At 51.0% G+C, this 19,122-nt stretch overlaps 1 protein-coding gene across 3 annotated transcripts in view; it reads left to right on the top strand.

Moving 5' to 3' along the window:
- Positions 1 to 19,122, top strand: part of LOC116945196 (uncharacterized) — a 144,623-nt gene that overhangs the window by 93,317 nt on the left and 32,184 nt on the right. For all 3 annotated transcript variants that reach the window (XM_032959463.2, XM_032959465.2, XM_032959464.2), the window contains 3 exons: positions 15,919 to 15,963; positions 17,101 to 17,154; positions 18,931 to 18,984. In XM_032959463.2, the coding sequence (XP_032815354.2) occupies positions 15,919 to 15,963; positions 17,101 to 17,154; positions 18,931 to 18,984 (153 nt within the window). The remainder of the gene's footprint in view (positions 1 to 15,918; positions 15,964 to 17,100; positions 17,155 to 18,930; positions 18,985 to 19,122) is intronic.

The following is a 19,122-nucleotide window of genomic DNA, read 5'->3' as shown; positions in this document are numbered from 1 at the left end:
CCACAACCCACCAACACCCACCACCCGCCACAACCACCACCCACCCCTACCACCACCCACCACCACCACCACCCACCACCCGCCACAACCACCACCCACCCCTACCACCACCCACAACCACCACCACCCACCACCACCTACCACCCGCCACAACCACCACCCACCCCTACCACCACCCACCACCACCCACCACCACCTACCACCAACCACCCACCACCACCCACCCCTACCACCACCCACTACCACCACCACCCGGCTCCGCGCCTCTCGCGGTATTCCTCACGGGCGCGCGGCTCCTGCTCCGCACCATGGGTGACCGCCTTGCCCAGTGTTGTGCTGCTGCTGCTGCCCCCTGGTTGTGCAGCGCCTTGCCCAGTGTTGTGCTGCTGCTGCCCCCTGGTAGTGCAGCGTCTTGCCCAGTGGTGTGCTGCTGCTGCCCCCTGGTTGTGCAGCGCCTTGCCCAGTGTTGTGCTGCTTCTACCCTCTGGTAGTGCAGCGCCTTGCCCAGTGGTGTGCTGCTGTTGACCGCTGGTAGTGCAGCGCCTTGCCCAGTGTTGTGCTGCTGCTGCTGCCCCCTGGTAGTGCAGCGTCTTGCCCAGTGGTGTGCTGCTGTTGCCCGCTGGTAGTGCAGCGCCTTGCCCAGTGGTGTGCTGCTGTTGCCCGCTGGTAGTGCAGCGCCTTGCCCAGTGGTGTGCTGCTGTTGCCCGCTGGTAGTGCAGCGCCTTGCCCAGTGTCGTTCGTGATTCGGAGCAGGCGGTGCTGCGGTTCGAGACGCGTTTATTCTCTCTCTCGATTTCGGTTCTCTCAATTATCTCCTGAAACTCCGTAGTTTGTCATTCCCTTGGCCAACTCTCTGTTTCGATTTAAAGCTTTCGTGACTGCAAGGATTCATCTTCTTTGGTTCTTTCGGTAAAGTCACGTAGAATGAGAAAAAAATAATAAATTGATAAAATAAAATAACACAATAATATTCTCACGACGTTTCGGCCACAACACAAGCGGCCTTCATCAGACAGTCTCGTCCCCTTCACCTGATGAAGGCCACTTGTGTTGTGGCTGAAACGTCGTGAGAATATTATTGTGTTATTTTATTGTATCAATTTATTATTTTATTCTCATTCTACGTGACTTTACCGAAAGAACCAAAGAAGATGAACTCTCTATTTGTGTATCTATTTACTTGTTTGTGATGTACAGCACAAATAAGTCAATAGAAAGAGCGCGTGATTAATGTAATTTATTTACATTGCCGTCTGGCTCCTCCAAATGCGTTTTGCGTTCGCACCTGCGGTTGAGTGGCGGCACGGTGGTTAGGGCGCCGCACTCCATACCTTGCGCGGGCTTGAGTTGGACTCCTGACCACGGCTAAAGTCAGTGGTGGCGAGCGACATCCGAATCGGTTCCGGGCCCTGCTCCACATGCATCTATACTGCCACCGATAATGGTACACAATAAGGCACACCTTACGAGTTTGTATGCAATGTACAATAAATACAAAGATCCCCAATATATAGCCCTTTTGGGAAAAGTGGTTAGCGAGCACCTATCAAGGCTGGCACGGCACACGAGGGGGTGGGTGGCCAGCACCACGCCCGCCCGCCTTTGTCACACCAGTGGCGATGTTTAACACACACCGCACCAGGTACTCATTTGAGGCTGAGTCGACCTAGGGGAGGCCCAGGACCGGTTGAGATCAATCGTGGCTGCCGTTCGCCGTGATCCGGAATCGAACCCGGGTCCGCCGGGGTTCGCAGCGCGGCGCTCGCCGTTCCGCTTCCACTCCCGAAATCCGCGCAGGGTGCCGTCGCACAACGCCGACGGTTAACACGGGAGTGGGGGGAGGCACTCGCCCCAGCTGTGGGGTTGCCAAAAAATGAGCAGCGAAATAATCGCCGGTGACGTCTCGCGAGAGCTGTCACTTCGACGGCGCGTCACAGCGCGGTCCGCCACGGACTGCCACTCGCCTGCCCCCCCCCCGGTGCCCACGTTGGGGGGGGGCTGGATGTCTCACTCGCGCAGCAAGGTGTCACAACAACAGACTCTGCCCTGCCCACCGGCGCGCCTGATGCCTCGCGGCTTCAAGAGATCTCGCTGCCGGGCTGTTCTTTGAAGAATTTAACGAGGGCAGATTTTGACGACCTGGAAACAAATGGTGGTTAGCCGCCGCTCGCCGCTTCTGGGCTCGGACAAGCCTTTGCTGGAGTAATCTAGCAAGCCTCGTCGTGGTTATCGTAACATATACATTAATTGTGGGCGACTTGTCGTAAAAGTCAAGTGACAGAATTAATCCCGGTACTTAATATGATGAAAAACTGGTTTATTTGATATTCCGCTGGTCGTAAACGCACTAATGATTTGTCTTGCTCGATTGCATAATAATGCTAAATAATTCATTAATAGCTATTATTTATATTCTTTATAAGGCCTCCCCATTGCTGTGTCGGCCATGGAGGTTGTCTGACCATACTTCACCGCGCTGGTCAGCGCACGTTGGTGAGAGAGAGGGGGCCAAGGACTGGTACGAGTGCTGATGGATGGTATCCCTCCATGCTCACCTGTGCACGCCTGCGCGTTGCGTAACGTCGTGGGAAGGCTGTTGTTGTTCTTCTTGTTGTTGTTGTAGTTCGTCCTTCCACTGCACCTCCGATTAGCACGGTTGGCTACGTACGCTGCGCATAGCAGTCAACTTCCTTATCATTGCCCCTACCTTATTACAGACCAATTCAGACCTTATTGGTCACCCCGTGCGCCTTATAAATCTCAACGTTCATCCTACAAAGTCCCATCACAAGGGAGAAAAACAAAAAGAGACAATGATTTTATGCCCGTATTGAAACGGCTGTACGCCGAATGGACCTGAAAACTAAGTTTCCCTGCACGAGAATACGCGTGAACCGTATGGGTTGACACGTGTAGGTGAGAAATAAGTTCAACCCTCCGTACGTACACACAAAGGAGCACGTGTGATCTAGCTTCTTGTGGGCGAATATCGCGGAACCTTGCAAAGTCTCCGAATATATATTTACTCCATGTAGTGTTTTTTTAATATATATAACGTTTATGCGTTCATGATCAGCTTCAGCCATGCTCAGGTTCACCGCTGGAGCGAAGGCCCTCCCGCAAGCCGCCGTCACGCCCCGCGATCCCTTGGAATAACAATCCGCCCAGCGCTGTGGATGTTCACCGTCTCCCACCGCGGACGTGCTCTCGCTCTCTATCTCTCTCTCTCTCTTTCTCTCTCGCGCGTGTTTCCAACTCTTCGTTTGGCGCGTAAGCTGGAGGCCCACAATTGATTCTGACATCGTTCCAGCCGGTGGGCGCTATCCTGGCGCGGGATTCTAACTCAGGTTGGGACGGCTGCGCCACCCCTCCGAACCCATTCCTCCCCCCTAAGAAGCCCATTCATTGAAATGTTTTCTTTTATAACGCGAAACCAAAATGCTGGAACAGAAAAATTTAATAAATTTGGGTCGTTATTCAAACGTGGAATTTACGGTGCGAATGCACCACCGTTGTAATGGGATAACTCGTATTTATAGAGTCCGTAACAGAGTCGCAAGTGTTTTTGAGCGTTCATTTTCCGTGTTGCTTTAAATTCGACACTCGTATAATTTACGTCCATTTATCAACGGCAATGCTTTTATTTACATATATGGGTGAGTGGGGTGGGGGGGGGGCAAATGGCACAAAGCAACGAGAAGGGGGCCCGTATATAAGCGCCATAGTCTCGAGGGAATGTACAACTGATGCCGACCCCGGCAACACCTAACTACACATTTGGGTCGGGGCGTCGTTCCGCCACCGGGTCCTGGCACAGCGTGCACGGCGAACTCCGCGAGAAGTCGTAAACGGCGCCGGATAAATCTGCATTCCACAAAAAAAGCCAAGGTGGGTGGCTTTGCTTTTGATTTATAACTTCGGCATGAAGGGCTTATGCTATTAGCCTCGGAAAAAAACAATCAAAGCGATTTCCTGCTCAAATGAGTAATGAGGTGGTGGCCATCCCCCCCCGCCCCATTTACAGTCCTAATTCTTTGGTGGAAATTCCACATTTCTACGGTGTGGAAAGAGTCCATCCATAGGACACAAACAGTGTTGACGAATTCTAGATTTGAAGCTTTCGTGACTGCAAGAGTTCATACTCTTTGGTTTTATTCGGTAAAGTCACGTAGGTAAAAAACAAATAAAAATTAAATTAATTGTTTATTTTATTTTTTTTACCTACGTGACTTTACCGAATAAAACCAAAGACTAGTGTTGACGAACCCACAAAGTGGTACTTATTTTATCATCTGCCGTGAGGTGATGGGTTGAGCCAACCTGGTCCGAGATCCTGAACCCCCCCCACCGCCCTCCCCCCACCCATGGCAACACCGCAGTTAGTCCATCGGCAGGTCACCTGTGTGCACTCCCCACCACTTGCGAGATTGTGGAGCGTGGAACAGGAGGCCAAATCCCCTCCAGCGGGATGTTCTCGCTCCCCGCGGTGCCGGGAGAACGCTGTTAATTACTCCGCCGTAGTCACTCGACTTCGGCCGAGAGCGGCTCTTTTTTAGTTCATATTATTTTTTAACCGGGGCCAAGGAGTCACTCAGGAACGGACCCCCCCCCCCCCCCCCCCACGCAACCGTGCCCAGTGGGGCTGCCGTGAGCCCGCCACCTCGTTGCGTTATTGCCCCCGTTGGAAGCGCTTCGCTCGCAGTCTCGTTCCATTCGGCCGAGTCGGTCTCATTTTGCAGCAACGCCGCCATTGTTTCCGTTGTTGTTGTTGTTGTTGTCATTGTTGTTGATGATGTTTTACAAACGAGAGTGATCGAGGCGGCGTTTTGCTCCCAAGAGGCATCTTGGGTGTGACGTCGTGCTCTGTGCAAGTCGGCTCTCGCTTGGCAAACAAAAAAAAATCGACGTATTATATCAACGGTGTGCAATGCATAATAATGATGATAGTGACGTGCAGAACTTTGTCCATCCACAGCTGGATGAATGTTCCCATGGGGTGGGGTTGTCTGACCGTGCTTCACCGCGTGCGTTGTGAAGGGATTGGGGGAGGCACACAGTCCGGTACGGATGTCACTTCGCCACCGATGTTAGCCGCGACCAGCAACAATCGCACTCCGGTTGCTGTGCTCATAGCACTTGCCCCATCGCTACCCCAGTAGCCAACATCACCAATTATAAATCTCCACGTCGCCGCACGTGGACTTCGCCTCCATCGTAACGGCCCCGCTTAGCCGATTTTGTGGTCACAGCTCGCGGTGTTTCTCCTCCCGTTCGCGTCCGGCGTAATTCTGCCGTGCTCGCTTCGTGTTGCAATAATAATAAAAAAAACTAAGTCATTCAACTAATCCCCTCCGATTCCTACATACAGGCGGGAGGAGGTTCTGTTCCACCACCGAGTGTAGCTCGCTTTAGACCAAAGCGATCTCTCGCCTTTCCATGCCAATATTAACCCGGCAGCATTTGTTCATTTTGTTTAAGCTAGCACTATCGGGACAATGTTTTGACCGTTCCACCCGTTTAAAAAAAAAAAACATTCCACTGTCAGCGATTGCCAACGTTGCTTCTGAAGTTGTGAGTTATTCGCTTCCTGCCTCATTCTTGTTGTGCTTTCCACTCGTTTCGGTGGTGCTTACTCGGAGACGCGCTTTAAAGTTTCCCGTTTAGCGGTGCAGTTGTCTCCGACGCGCTTTTTGTACGGTCACTCCATGTGAGAACAATTAACTCTGGCAGAACAAAGAAACACACACACACACGCAGAGCACACAATCGAACAATCTTCAGCGTAGTAGGGCATCTGTGAAAGCGAAGATGTGAAAATGTTCCGTTTAATGGGGAGAGACGCTTTCAAATGTGGGAATGTGATGTGTGGGTTACGGTCTTACTCCGCTGATTTAGGGCCATTTTGCATTGAACGAGATGCATCACAACACTGCGCTTTGTTCACAAAGCCCATGGAGGTGCAAAACGTTGTACGATCCATACTATCGGGTGTTTTTTTGGGGTTAGATCGCGTAAAATATAAATGTGTCGTTAAACCCGCCACCACCCGACGCAGCCAATTAGTAAGGTTTGTCACGTAAACAGAACGTGCCAATTCGTCACTAGTACAGCACACCGGTTGTGTTGGAGAGCGAATCCACAACATTTACAATCTGAGTACGACGTTTCGCCAGTAATTACAACCAGCTTCATCAGGCGACGGCCAGATTTGTATACAACGTCAGCCCAATTCGGAGCAGCGGCGTCGGCATTGCAGCTCGACTTGAATGACTCACAGCGACGTTATCACATCACATGTTGATTTACTAATATCTTCCACATTCGTTTGTTTCGATTGTGTGTATATATGTATATTTACACAGTATTTTGCTTGCTGACCGTAGCTTCATAGCGGGGAAGAGTAGTGTCAAAACATAGCCTCCACAGGGAGCCATATCGAGCTCCCGGTGACAGGAGGTCGTAATTGGAGGGCTGCAATCTTGCACCTTCATAGTCTGCTTTGTTACGTATCGTGCATTTTTTTTTCTTGTGCCTAACCGTTAACCGTATGTTAACAACAGCAAAAAAACCACGGATGCCCAGTCCGCCACGCATATAGCAATACGCAGAGTAATGAACACAACATGTTTTTTTTACATTGTAAACTGAGGATTGAAGCGAGTTACTACTACGTTGTAACGCTGGGGTGCGTGGACTTGCGATCTCCACCACCACCCCCACCACCACCCCCACCCCCACCACCCCCACCACCACCTCCACCTCCACCACCGCCCCTGCCTCTGTCCACCCAGCCCAGCGGTCATAAACGGGGTGGGATACACTGCAGTTTAATCGATCGGCGGCAGGTCGCGTGGGTACTCCCACAAATCTTGCCTGGATGTGCGTTGAAGAGAAAACCCAAATTCATAATAAAGGTTTTTAGGTTAGATCGCGTTATTTATAAATGTGTCGTAACCCTCCACCACCCGACACGGCCAATCAGCAAAAAAAGTGTCACGTTGACAAAAGACAAATAATTCACTACGTTAGCCCACCGGTGTGTTGAAGAATGAATCCACAACATTTACAGTTTGAGTACTGTGACGTTTCAATGGTAATTACATCCAGCATCATCGGGCAATTCGCCAGAATGGTAAAGCCCTCGCTTGCTCCCGGTCTTAAATAGAGCAGCAGCAGCAGGGTGACGTCATCATTTAACCCAAATGCCGCTTCCAGATCCCACTAGCGGAGGGCACCCTTCCGCCAGCAGTGGCGTGAGCGATTGCAGGGGCTGCGCCTTTGCCTTTTAACTGACCACGTTGTGATTTCGGCCACCGTGTGGGTTTGTACATTCCATTCAGTTGTGTTTGTTACCGAAGTTCCTTTGGAATCAGTTAACGGTTCCTGACTTTCAGAATCAGTAACCTACTCAGTAAACGGATACCGATCATCATTCAGCAAATTAGTGCTTGTAAATAATAATAATAATGTTTTTTTTCAGCCCTTTGTGAATGCACTGCTGGATGAAGGCCCCCCCCCCCCCCCATGCTGTGTCATTTGCCGAGCTTTGTGTTTTTGACCGGACATCACCGCACTGGCCAGCGGTGTGGGTCGAGTGCTGGAACGCTCGTCCCGTCTAGATATCATTCCCTGGCTGATATTTAACCGCGCTCGGGAATCCTGGGGCTCACCACTGCTGTTACGTTTATCATCATATATTCTGAAACGAAGGCATTATTTTTGTTCGTACTTGCGTCTAAATGTGCTACGTATTATCGATAACATTTAATACCCAGCCCTTTCGTTACCTCCACGTTGGGTTTAGGGTCATCTATAAACTCAGTTTCTGTCACTTGGGTTTATGTTTTTAAAACAGCAACAATCGCACGGCACTTTCGGCCAACTCCACGTCAGCCAAAATAAATTGACTCCAGAAAGGGGGGGAGGGCTCGGGGGGGGGGGGCTGGGGAGCCGGGGTGGGGAACTGGAAAAAAAAGCCTCCCATCGTCGCCTACACCACGGACAAATACAAATTAAAGGCGCAGCCCTGCAAATGCCTGCTCACGCCACTGCTGGTGGAAGGGCCTCTGAAGGGTTATATTATTATGGCCTCCTCTTCCATGCTAGCCAGACGCCTTGGAAGAGTTGGGAGCACCCACAATGTACCGCACCGCACGCGACTAACCGTGGTGAACCCATTCACGCCGCCGGGTGAACAGAGGCGTTGGCGAGATGTTAACTCCCTCGCCTGGTGTGCGGGAGGTCGTGGATTTGATCCCGACCCTGACGACTGCTGCTGCATATTTGGAGTTTGCGTGTCTCTTTCCCCGTGGACACGTGGATTTTTCTCCGGGTCCTCCGGTTTTTCTCTCTAAATTTAGAATCAACATCACGCGTTCAGAGCATTTGGCTGCTATGAATCTCCACGCGATAAGTCACTTCGTTGAGCTATCATTCGTTGCCAGGTCTCTTGTGTAAAAGAGCTACATAGCTCAGTGGGCCTAAGTATTCTGAGTGGTGGCGACGGTGGGCGAGGTGGGATTCAATAATTGCTTCAAATGCCGCGCCGGGAAATGGAACTGGATTGTAAGTCCAGTGCCGTAAACCATTGCACCAGGGCAGTTAGCATCCCCTGTGGACGCATAAGTGAGCGTGGAAATAAATAAATAAGCGCAGACTTTACACAAAACTATAAATCACGTGGGTAAACACGTGCACCTCAAGGAGCGTCTTAAAAGGTCTAGCGTCGGACAGAATTTTCTGTCGTCGTTTCGACTTTTTTTTTATGAATGCTTGTGCGCAAAAAATGAAAAAAAAATCTTTCCGTGCGTAATGAGATCTTTGTTTGTGTGTGTGTTCGTGTGTGTGCGTGTTCGTGTGTGTGCGTGTGTGTTCGTGAGTGTTTCGTGCCTCTGGGGGGGGGGAGGCCTTAATGAAAACCATCGCCAATCCTAGTGACGTGCGCGCAGCATGCATCTCTGCAGCAGTAGCATTTTTTTATTTGCGATGTTCGTGCGGTGCTGTGCATAAAAAAAAATGTGTATATATAAAATGCCATAAATAAATAAAAATGTTACTCAGTTGCCAGAATCTGCAAATCATTACGTGGCCTTCCAGAAGATAAAAAGAAGGATATAAAAAAAACAACCCATGACCATTCCCATCTTATATTTATTCAAGTAGCTACTTTAGTTGAACTTTTTGTTGGAGTCATTTGGAGATACACATTATCAGCTACCGACGGCTCATCTTTTTTTTTTACGTGGGCGACGAGAAGCAGATGGCCCTCTGTCAGAATGAGACAGACCGCGATTTCAGCGGGACGAGAAAACGAATTTGTCACGCAACGCCACCTGGAATCCTCACACATCGGAGACTGTGTCGATGCAACGGGCGAGCTACGCTAGACGGCGGAGCAGTGGCGGCGGCGGCGATGGTTGCTGCCAAAATTATCTTTAGGGGGAACACATTTTCAATTTGAAATGAAACGCGAGCGAGATGACGGCACCGAGGGGATATAGATGCAGGCGGGACGACGGGAGAACTGGAGGCGAACGTGGATTTTCTTGGAAGTCGGCGCTCCGACTGTTCTGTGCATCGCTTTGTCGTCTTCGCGAAGCTGCGGCCCCGTGAGCTGCTCGGGCACCCCGAGAATGTCTTCGTTGTTGCTTGCTTTGTTCGTGCCACTGGTGGTCGGGTCGCACTCTCGTGTCGGGTCCTTAAGAGCTAGCGATGTGCAACGGGTGCTCCACTTTAACTTAGAAGGTTTTTGCGTAATTTACCCACCGATGTTGGCGCTTCGTGAGCGGAATGCGTTTTCTCTTCTTCTTCTTTGTTCACCAAGCGCTAATTTGTCACGGGTAATAATCTCCGCGCCGCCGCTCCGCCGGGTTATTTCAGAAGGGGGTGGTAATTGCCCAGAGAAAACGGTGTCAAAAATGCCCTTCGTGGCACGTGCCAAGCATGGTTGCTCTCGCGTCGCCCTGACGCGCGAAGCTCGCCCGAGACCTCTTCTCGTGCCGTCGCTCCACCAAAAACACCTTCGCTTGCGCCTTCGATTCTCGGCGCTCGGTGTCGCCGGTTCAATCCAACCTCCCGGCGCGGCAGCTGAGGCGACGATTGCGAGAATCTCCAACCCCGCTCCCGCCTCCGTCCACCCAACAGCATACGTACGAGGGCATGATGTCGGGCTGCGGTGATTCGATCGGCAGATGGCGTGAAGTGGTGGGGTAAAGCGTGAGTACTCCCTCCTCTTTCCCAGACGTCTGATCGGTGTGGAAGAATGGGCCAATATACTCGTTAGAGGCGCTGCCTTTAGCTGGAGCCTCTTCTGCCAGCAGTGGCCACGAGCGGACAATCGCAGGGCTACCGCCTTTACCTTAACCTGCACCCAGAGCCGTCCGTTAGGGTTACAGGCGAATCGGGCAGACTGCCCTGGGCCCCGCGCTTTGGCGGGGGGGGGGGGTCCCGGGCCACGTACCCCTCCCCCCCCCCACATGGTTTTCCTTGCCTCCAATTATTCTCCGCGCCGCTGCACGTTTTCCACCGCTTTTCACTCTGCCGATGGTGATCACAGCCGGAGTCTCATTTAGCTCTGTGGGTCGTGGCCACCGCATGAATTTGAAACACGTGTTTTCTATTTGGTAGCATTGGATGTACTGGTAGTCCGTGCGCGCGCGTGTATGTGTGTGTGCGTAGTTGTGGTGCAGCGGTGTGTCTCGCAGGCTGCACCACACAGCCGGCCACCTGAGTTAGATTCCCCTACCCCCGCTGCACCCCCCGCCCCTCCCCCACTGACCCCCCCCTTGCAACCCACACTCACCGGCATGGTGAAGTATAGTCAAATAGCCCCTCGTGACCAGTTTGGAGAAGCATTCGCCTGGCAGTGTCCCTCGCTGTTGCTGACTAACACATGCAGTGTATCGCATCCACCACGGTTTGCACACCGCCCCACGGAACCCGGAGAGCTGCGTTACATTCCCGGCCACGGCTAAACATAAACAAATCAGTGATGATCAGTGCAGTATCTGAACCAGGCGTGGGCCTCCCCGAGGGTTAGCTCAGCCTTAAATGAGTGACTAACGCAGTTGGTAAGCATCAAAGGTGCCTCTGGGCGCTGTGTTGACCACACCACCCCATCACGTGTGAATTGTTGCCTTCATAGGGCGCTCATTTACGTCGCTTGCCCTCATCGCCTCTGCCTAGCACGAAATTACAAACAACGGAATCTAAATAATTTTAATATATACCACAGGTATTGCGATTTTTGCACCCAAAAACGGCACAACGCACACACATAGTGCACATACGTGGTGTGCGTGCATGATGTGCATGCGCCACGTATCATGTATGTTGATTAACTGTGAAAAAAATAGTAGATATCCATTGTAATTTGTATGACTACATTAAATTATGGTTAATAATAATAATCTTACAAGCATGCACCACCACCGCCACCACAACCGCCACAAACCAAATATAAATATCGTATTTTTAAAAAAAATATAATTAAGAATAATGTTACGAGCACGCACCACCGCCGCAGCCGCCACCATGTAGCAGGAGGTCCGTTCATCTGCACGCAAACTCCCGCAGCTTAAACCACCGCAGACGCCCTCTCGCTCGCTCGCTCGCTGACTCTGCGAGAACTCTCCGTCGTACAATTGCTTGGCGTGTAGCTGTGAGGATGATAATGATGATGATTTTTTTTTATTTCTTTCTTTCTAAAAAGCCCACAAACTCTTTGACGCACGTTTCTGCCCTGGCCGAAAAAGAAGTCGGGAGTGGAATTAAAGTTAATGGAGGTTAATGATTGCAGCAGGCGAAAGGGAAAAGTTAATTACTCCTCGACTGCAATCCTCCTGGACAAATGACGGTGGTGCCGTGGCCATTGGGGAGGCCTGTGGGAAATTATCCGGCTCACCCCCACGCCCCCACGCCCCTCCCCGCTAGGGCGGACACGGTCTGCGTGTCGTACGCACGGTGCGCGTATTTCCTGGACAACTGCCAGGGTTTAGGTTTCTCCGTACCTAAGGAGAGCAAGGGGGGTGGGGGTGGGCGGTGCATGTTATGCGTACTTGGAATGAGGCTCGGATGTCATAATTTAGTTTTTCTCACGTCACATTTCCAAATGTCCAATTTGGATTTAGTATTTTGCAGACGGCAGTTTGGTCACATTGCTACAACTGGCATGGTTGATGGACTAGATTGATGAGGGGAAGTGATATTTCTAAAATATCAAACCTTGAATTGGAATTGTTTGCGTGAACTTCAGTCAGTTGAAAAAAACTGATTTTTTGGGGGGAGGGGGTTGTAACTCGGCACAATTACTAGATATTTAAGATTAATCTGAAAGATGCCAACACGTCGCTTATACAGAGCCATCATAACTTGCAGCAATTTCATCCAGCAGTGGATTGGTAAAGGGCTGTACTATACATGCCATGTAACAATCCACCCGGGACCTTCGCATGAGCCGATTTCATCGCTCCATCTCCTCGCTCCACAGCTAAGAGAACACATTAATGTTGTGCAATAAAATAGCGTACATACATAAGTACGTTGAACTTCTTTCGGCACCGTACGTATAACAAACGGGCCACGAACTGTTAAATCAGCATCTGGGCATTCTCAGCGGCATTGCAGCGTGGTTGGCATGGGCCCTGGTGCAAGGAATTAATTGGTGGAGGGCCCTGCCCAGTTACCCCCCTCACCCCTCTTTGTGCCCTGGGACCAGGGCCTCTCTGGCCCATCGGGCCTGGTGAAATTGCACCCCGCCTGTACATTCCATAACTAAGCCACCAAACCAATGTCCTCCAGCAGGAGACCCTGGTACCATCTTCAACTTTACGAGTGTCATCTACCAAGTGCGTTTCGTCACCTTGCTGTCGACCGTGACTGCGCGTTATACGTTCGGGAGAACTCCTTACTCACGTTGTAAATGTTGCGCGGTTTACTCTCCAACACACAACCATTGCGCTTAAGTAGTAGCTAATTGGCGCGTTTTTACTTACGTGACAAACGTGACAAACCTGACAAATTGGCCGTGTTGGGTGGCGGAGGGTTTAACGATGCATTTATATTCCTACGATCTAAACAAAACATTTATGGATAGAACGTTGATGTTATTTTTGGTATTGTTATTTTTGTCAAGGCCAGGGTGTATATCACACCTGACCTGAGCGGGGAGGGACGGTGCTCCTGCCAGGAACGTGGGGTTCAGTCTTCAAAAATAGAAGCGGTCGGGGTGACCGCCGGTGGCTCAAGGGGATCCAGACGGCTCCGAGCTGCCTCCAGCTGAGACCCCGCATCTGAATCTCAGGCCCGGCCGCCCCGTGATGACACACCGAGTGAGTTAACCGGTCCCAGCCTCGTCACCGATAACTGCGCAGGAGATAGCAAAACGCAGTTTGGGAGGGTGAAGCATTTTTTTCCAGCTCTACAAGTAGCATGGTTGGCTACATACGGTACAAAAGAAGTTCAAATTACACAAAGATCCCCTGTGAAACCTTAACATACTGTTGGGGCAAGTGCTTTTAGCGACTAGCACCTATCAAGGCCGGCACAGCACACGAGGGGGTGGGTGGCCAACACCACACCAGGCCGCCTTTGTCTCCCTCGTGGCGATGTTTACACGCCGCACCCGGGTAGTCATGTGAGTCTGAGTCTACCTAGGGGATGCCCAGGACCGGTTCAGATAATCGTCAACGGCGTTGGCCATGAGTGGGAATCCAACACGGGCGGCCGGATTTTTAGTGCAGCGCTCCAACCGCGACACGACGGCTCCATACATACAACATACATACAACATACATACAACATATATACAACATACATACAACATACATACAACATACATACAACATACATACAACATACATACAACATACATACAACATACAACATATATAAGTACAATCTGGCAACATTTCCCACATCTGTGAATTCAAAAAAGAACAAGTGAAATCGCAGACCGATTGGCCGGTTGTGGCTACGCTGCTGCAAATTGTAGAGGCAGCAGCGAGGGTTGATGGATCACCGCGCGCATACAGATGCTGTCAAACTCCCTCCCCGCGTGCATCGAGGAGGAGCCATACCCTGGCTCGCCAGGAGGCGGCAGTGCAGCAAGTGAACTAATCGCCATCACGTTTCCATCTTGTACGGGGATAGAGTGATACCCCACCCCTCTCTGCCACCCTTCTCGCTCTTGCTGCGCGTTTTTCTCCCGAGCGTGGTGGATGAGGGGCAGGCGACACGGCGTCGGCAGTCGCACACGGACGGCGTGGACAAAGCCCCGGGTTGCATAGCCAACAGTGGCCGGCATCCAAAACGTTGGTGAACGTGATCTGCGTAGATGTACAGCACCCTTTGTCAATCCACTGCTGGATGAAGGCCCCCCACCCCCCCCCCGGGGGGGGGGGGCTGTTTCGAACGTCATACTTCGCCGCACTGGTCGGAGCGAGCTATTCGGGTGAGGTATGGCATTCGAGGGCGGCTCAAAAAATATCACGTGCCACTGCTGTTCGCCGTGGTCTCCCGGCTTGCCAGAAATATACGACGGTACCCAATAGCGGTTCAAGTGCGGGCACTCGCACCTCTTGCAAGACGTCCGGCCAGCGTGTGCGTGTGAAAGAGTATGCCAAAGTACACACTGCAAGCTCCCTCCAGCGCTCACTCCTTTCCTGGAAGCCCTTCTGCCAGGGGTGACCTCAAGCGAGGGATGTAAACGGTCGCCCCCTTTTCACCTCCGTGGGTTGTACCCGACGGACGGGCTCGCTCGATCCCTTTCCAGCCGCGAACCCGCGTTCACCACCCCGCGAGACGACCGAGCTCAAAGACGCTTCCGGGACAGCCGGTTTGCGGGAAAAAAACAAACGCGCCCCCGGGTCTATCGTTATTTATTGGTTATTGCACTCAGGCAAACACTCGCGCGGCGTAAGCCGGTAAAGCCGCGGCGGCGGCGTTTTTGAACGGAGCAACTGGGGACCGCGCGATTCTCGGCAACGAGATGCCGCTGGGGGCCTCCTCGGCCCCGCGCCACGACAGGAATCGTTTACCGAGGCGTCGCTGCAAATCACGTCGTCGCGACGGAACAACACGACGGAATTTTTCGCAATGCGATGACTCCAGCTTTTCAATCGTGTTGCCGCCCTTTTTATTGGCGGCTTGTTTTCGCGCTTCGCTCGACTCGCGGTGGCTTTGAATGTTCTTCGACTGCGGTTCACCCGGCACGAGCCTGCCATGAGTCTATAAACTATTTAAAATATGAACAGTTTTTTTGTTGTTTTTACCAGTTAAGGCCCACTGAACTATGTTTGCACTTTTTTCAGAAGCGACCTGACCACAAATTATAGCTCAACGAAAGCGGACGATCACGTTGACATTGATAGCAGCCACATGCTCCAAACGCACACGTTTGTAAATTTGGAGGCAAAAAAACTGGGGGAGCCGGAGAAAAGGCCACGCAACCAAGGAGAGCACAATGGCAACTTAAAATATAGAGGCGTCAGAGTCACGATCAAAAACACGACCTCCTGCATACCAGGCGAGGTAGTTAACATCTCCCAGCCACCACGGTCGCAGCACTACGCAGGCTAAACTTCGTCTCGCTTCAGAGATCTCAATCAGTCACTCAGTCTCTATTTTATTTGCCAACATCGCCCTCAATGAAGAAGGCATCGTTGCACACAACGAGGGCACGGGAACGGTAATTGGGTGCAATAGAGCAAGGGGAATGAACAAATAAACCAGCCGCGAACCTGACCGGCGAAGGCACCGCTCGAGCAAAAGGTTAATTTGAACCGCGCACAAAAAATGAAGTGCTACCGTGTGCGCAACGAGTAGCTTAGGAAAAGGAAAGTGTCAGATGCTACTCGCTAACAGCACTTGCCCCAACATTCTGTTGAGGCTACACGGGTGATCTTTGTCTTTGTTCCCTAGGGCATGCCAGGGATTCCGGGCAGCAATGGGCCTCCGGGCCAGAACGTGAGTATACCTACACACGCGCTTTTGCTTATAGCCGCCGTTGCAAAGATGTGCAAGGGACACGAGCCACACGCGTCGACAGTGTCCAGGGAGGAACGGCGGCGGCAGTGGCTGCCTTTGAACCGATGGCGCGTTTCCCCACAAGGGGAATTATCAACACGGCCGCACCCCCTCCGGAATCGCCCTCCGAGACCCGTCCCTCCCGAGGTCGTGAGCGCCGGAATGTATTCATGACGGCGGTGGGTTTTTTTTAGGAACGAACTATTCGTGGTAAAAAAAATGTTGAGTTGTATGCCGACAGATGGCATTACCTTGCCAATTGCGCAATTCACCTGTGTGGCTTGAAAATAAATTGTATATAAATGTATAATACGATGTCCCCGGCCAAATGGCCCTTCTAAGTAGCACGTCCATCATGTTGGTAATTGTGCTTGTGATCCGCTGCCAACGCAGCAGCAGCAGCATCAGCGACGTCAGCTTCGCCGAATAATTATCTTTAAAAAATTACAGCACTGGTCTTCGTTTTTCTTTTTTTCGAAGCACTTCTTTGTCCACATTCTCATCGGTGCATTCGTCACGGCAAATGCGATCTCGCGTTATTTCGGCAAAAAAAAACATTGCCGAAATGCTGCGGCGCTTTCAAAATATGCTGTTTTGACCGATGAGAGCCAAATGCCAATGTGTGTGCATGTGTGTGTTAGTGGGAAGCGGTAGTGTAGTGGTTAGTGCGCTGTGCTACAAACCTGGCCACCCGAATTCGATTTACGCTCACGGCCAACACCAGTGACGATTATCTGAACCGGTCCTGGGCCTCCCCTAGGTCGACTCGGCCTTAAATGAGTACCTGATACGCTGTGTTAACATCGCCACTGGGGAGGCGGTAACAGCCGGCGCCCAACGCTCCACCATCAGCGTCCAATTCCCACGTAATAATCTCTCCATTTATCCACTGCTGGATAAGTGCCTTCCTGAGCCGCCGTCACCCCTCTCAATGACCGTAAAAACTAAAGGTCACGAAATGAGAAAAAAAAAACACGACTTTGTGTGAACGTCATCGCTTGTTCCGCCTGCCTTTACTGCCACGCGACGCTTCTTGTCTCGGTGTGTGTGTGTGTCTGTGCTGGATGCACCTGGCAGGGAGAGTTTGGCTCTGCTGGCCCACCAGGAGAGAGGGGGCCTCCAGGTGTGATGGTACGTGACCTCTGTTCAGCCCGCGGTTCGCACATAGGTCTCCTCCAGCTCCCCAATCAATCAAAATTTATTTCTAGAGCACTATTCGTGCAAAAAATGCAATGCGTCGTGCTTAACAGGCAATAACAATATAAGTGAAATTGTAGGCAGAATAAAATCACGTTGTAAAAAAATTTCTAGCAAAGACATGATCAAAATAACACATTATGAAAATCCGAATAAAAAGTAAGTTTTAAAAAGTAGATTTTTAGATTCATTCTAAAAGTGCTTAATGATTCTAGAGGCCTAAGATCCCCCTGGCAGGCAGTTCCATAGGCGAGGACTGTAAACACGAAAAGTTGCTTCTCCCTAGGGTTTGGTCCTGGCCTTTGGGACAACTAAAAGACCAGTATCAGAGGATCTGAGGGATCTTGGCTCAATGGATATATTCACACCCTTGCTATCATCATCATCACTGTCGTCGTCATCATCATCAGCCATGGTCAATCCGCAGCTGGATGAAGGCCTCCCCAACGTCGCCCCTACTGGACATCCGTGAAAAAGAGCTTCATAGCTCATCGGATGTCCCCAGTCTAAGTAAAGATTCTGATTCTCGTTCCGACATGGTCCTATGATGTGATAATTAATTTGAGGCTGCGTCGACCTAGGGGAAGCCGAGGACCGGTTCAGATAATCGTCACTGGTGTGCGCCGTGAGCGGGAATCGAACCCGGGTCGCCTGGTTCGTAGCGCAGCGCGCTAACGGCTACACTCCCGCTCCCCGAGAGAATATACCCCTTGTGCTACAGCCAGTGTGTTCCAAGAAATGGAATGCATCAAAGATGGCCTTGTCATCAGCACAGTTTAATCACCGAATGAATATATAGCCCAAAACGCTACACAGCAGCACGCAATGTAGTTATTTTTATACATTAATACGCGATTTTTTTTATTACTATTAATCACAGCTGCTGAGCACGGGCCTAAAAAACACTCAAAACTCCAAGCAGTCAGCAACAAACCGCACGATCAATGTTGCACTAGATAAGAGTTAATGCGTTTTTTTAGCGAGGTTCTTATAAGAGTTTGGAAGAAATAGACGATGGGGAGGGAATTCCATGGTTGAGCAGTGCAAGGGAGTCACGTAGAAATACAAATGACCTGCTGTGTGGTGGTTGACCTGCAGTGTGGTGGTTGACCTGCAGTGTGGTGGTTGACCTGCAGGGTGGTGGTTGACCTGCAGTGTGGTGGTTGACCTGCAGTGTTGAGGTTGACCTGCAGTGTTGTGGTTGAATGCAGTGTGGTAGTTGACCTGCAGTTTGGTTGTTGAATGCAGTGTGGTGGTTGACCTGCAGTGTGGTGGTTGACCTGCAGTGTTGTGGTTGACCTGCAGTGTTGTGGTTGAATGCAGTGTGGTAGTTGACCTGCAGTTTGGTTGTTGAATGCAGTGTGGTAGTTGAGACGAAGTAGACCAAGTCCTCAAAATTGGAGGAGGAATCAGTGAGTGACTTTCACGGGAATGGTAACTATGGATGTAGCGATGAAGGAGTGATAAGAAGGGGATTGACCACTGGTGAGTTAATGGAGTGAATCGGTGTGGGCTGGAGCTGAAAAATGAGCCGATTTCATTTCCAATATGACTTTAAAATGATAGCCCCCTTTACCTGGGTTCAGGCCCCTTGGGTCCGGGATCTCAGAATGTGCGCAGTAGTGAACGTGATGATGAGAAGTGCGTTGTCAGTGATGCGGAGTGTCCACAGCACAGGGTGGTGTAGCGTCCTCTCTCTTTTTGCCCCAGGGAATCGATGGCCTGCCAGGACATCCCGGGCCAAGAGGCCCCAAGGGCATAAAGGTGAGCGAACATACTTTGGTACAATTTGCCAGGTGGGACATTTTTTTGTTTTAATTGTATGTTATATTTTACACCATTTACGTGCATTCATCGCACCTCCAATTGGCACGGCTTGGCTAAGTATGGTGCGAAAGAGGT

This window comes from Petromyzon marinus, chromosome 23, assembly GCF_048934315.1.
Source record: "Petromyzon marinus isolate PM22_M1 ecotype Great Lakes invasive population chromosome 23, UKy_Petmar_22M1.pri1.0, whole genome shotgun sequence".
Lineage (NCBI taxonomy): Eukaryota > Metazoa > Chordata > Hyperoartia > Petromyzontiformes > Petromyzontidae > Petromyzon > Petromyzon marinus.
Note: the sequence above shows the minus strand (reverse complement) of the source record. Positions and strands in the feature narration are given on the sequence as shown.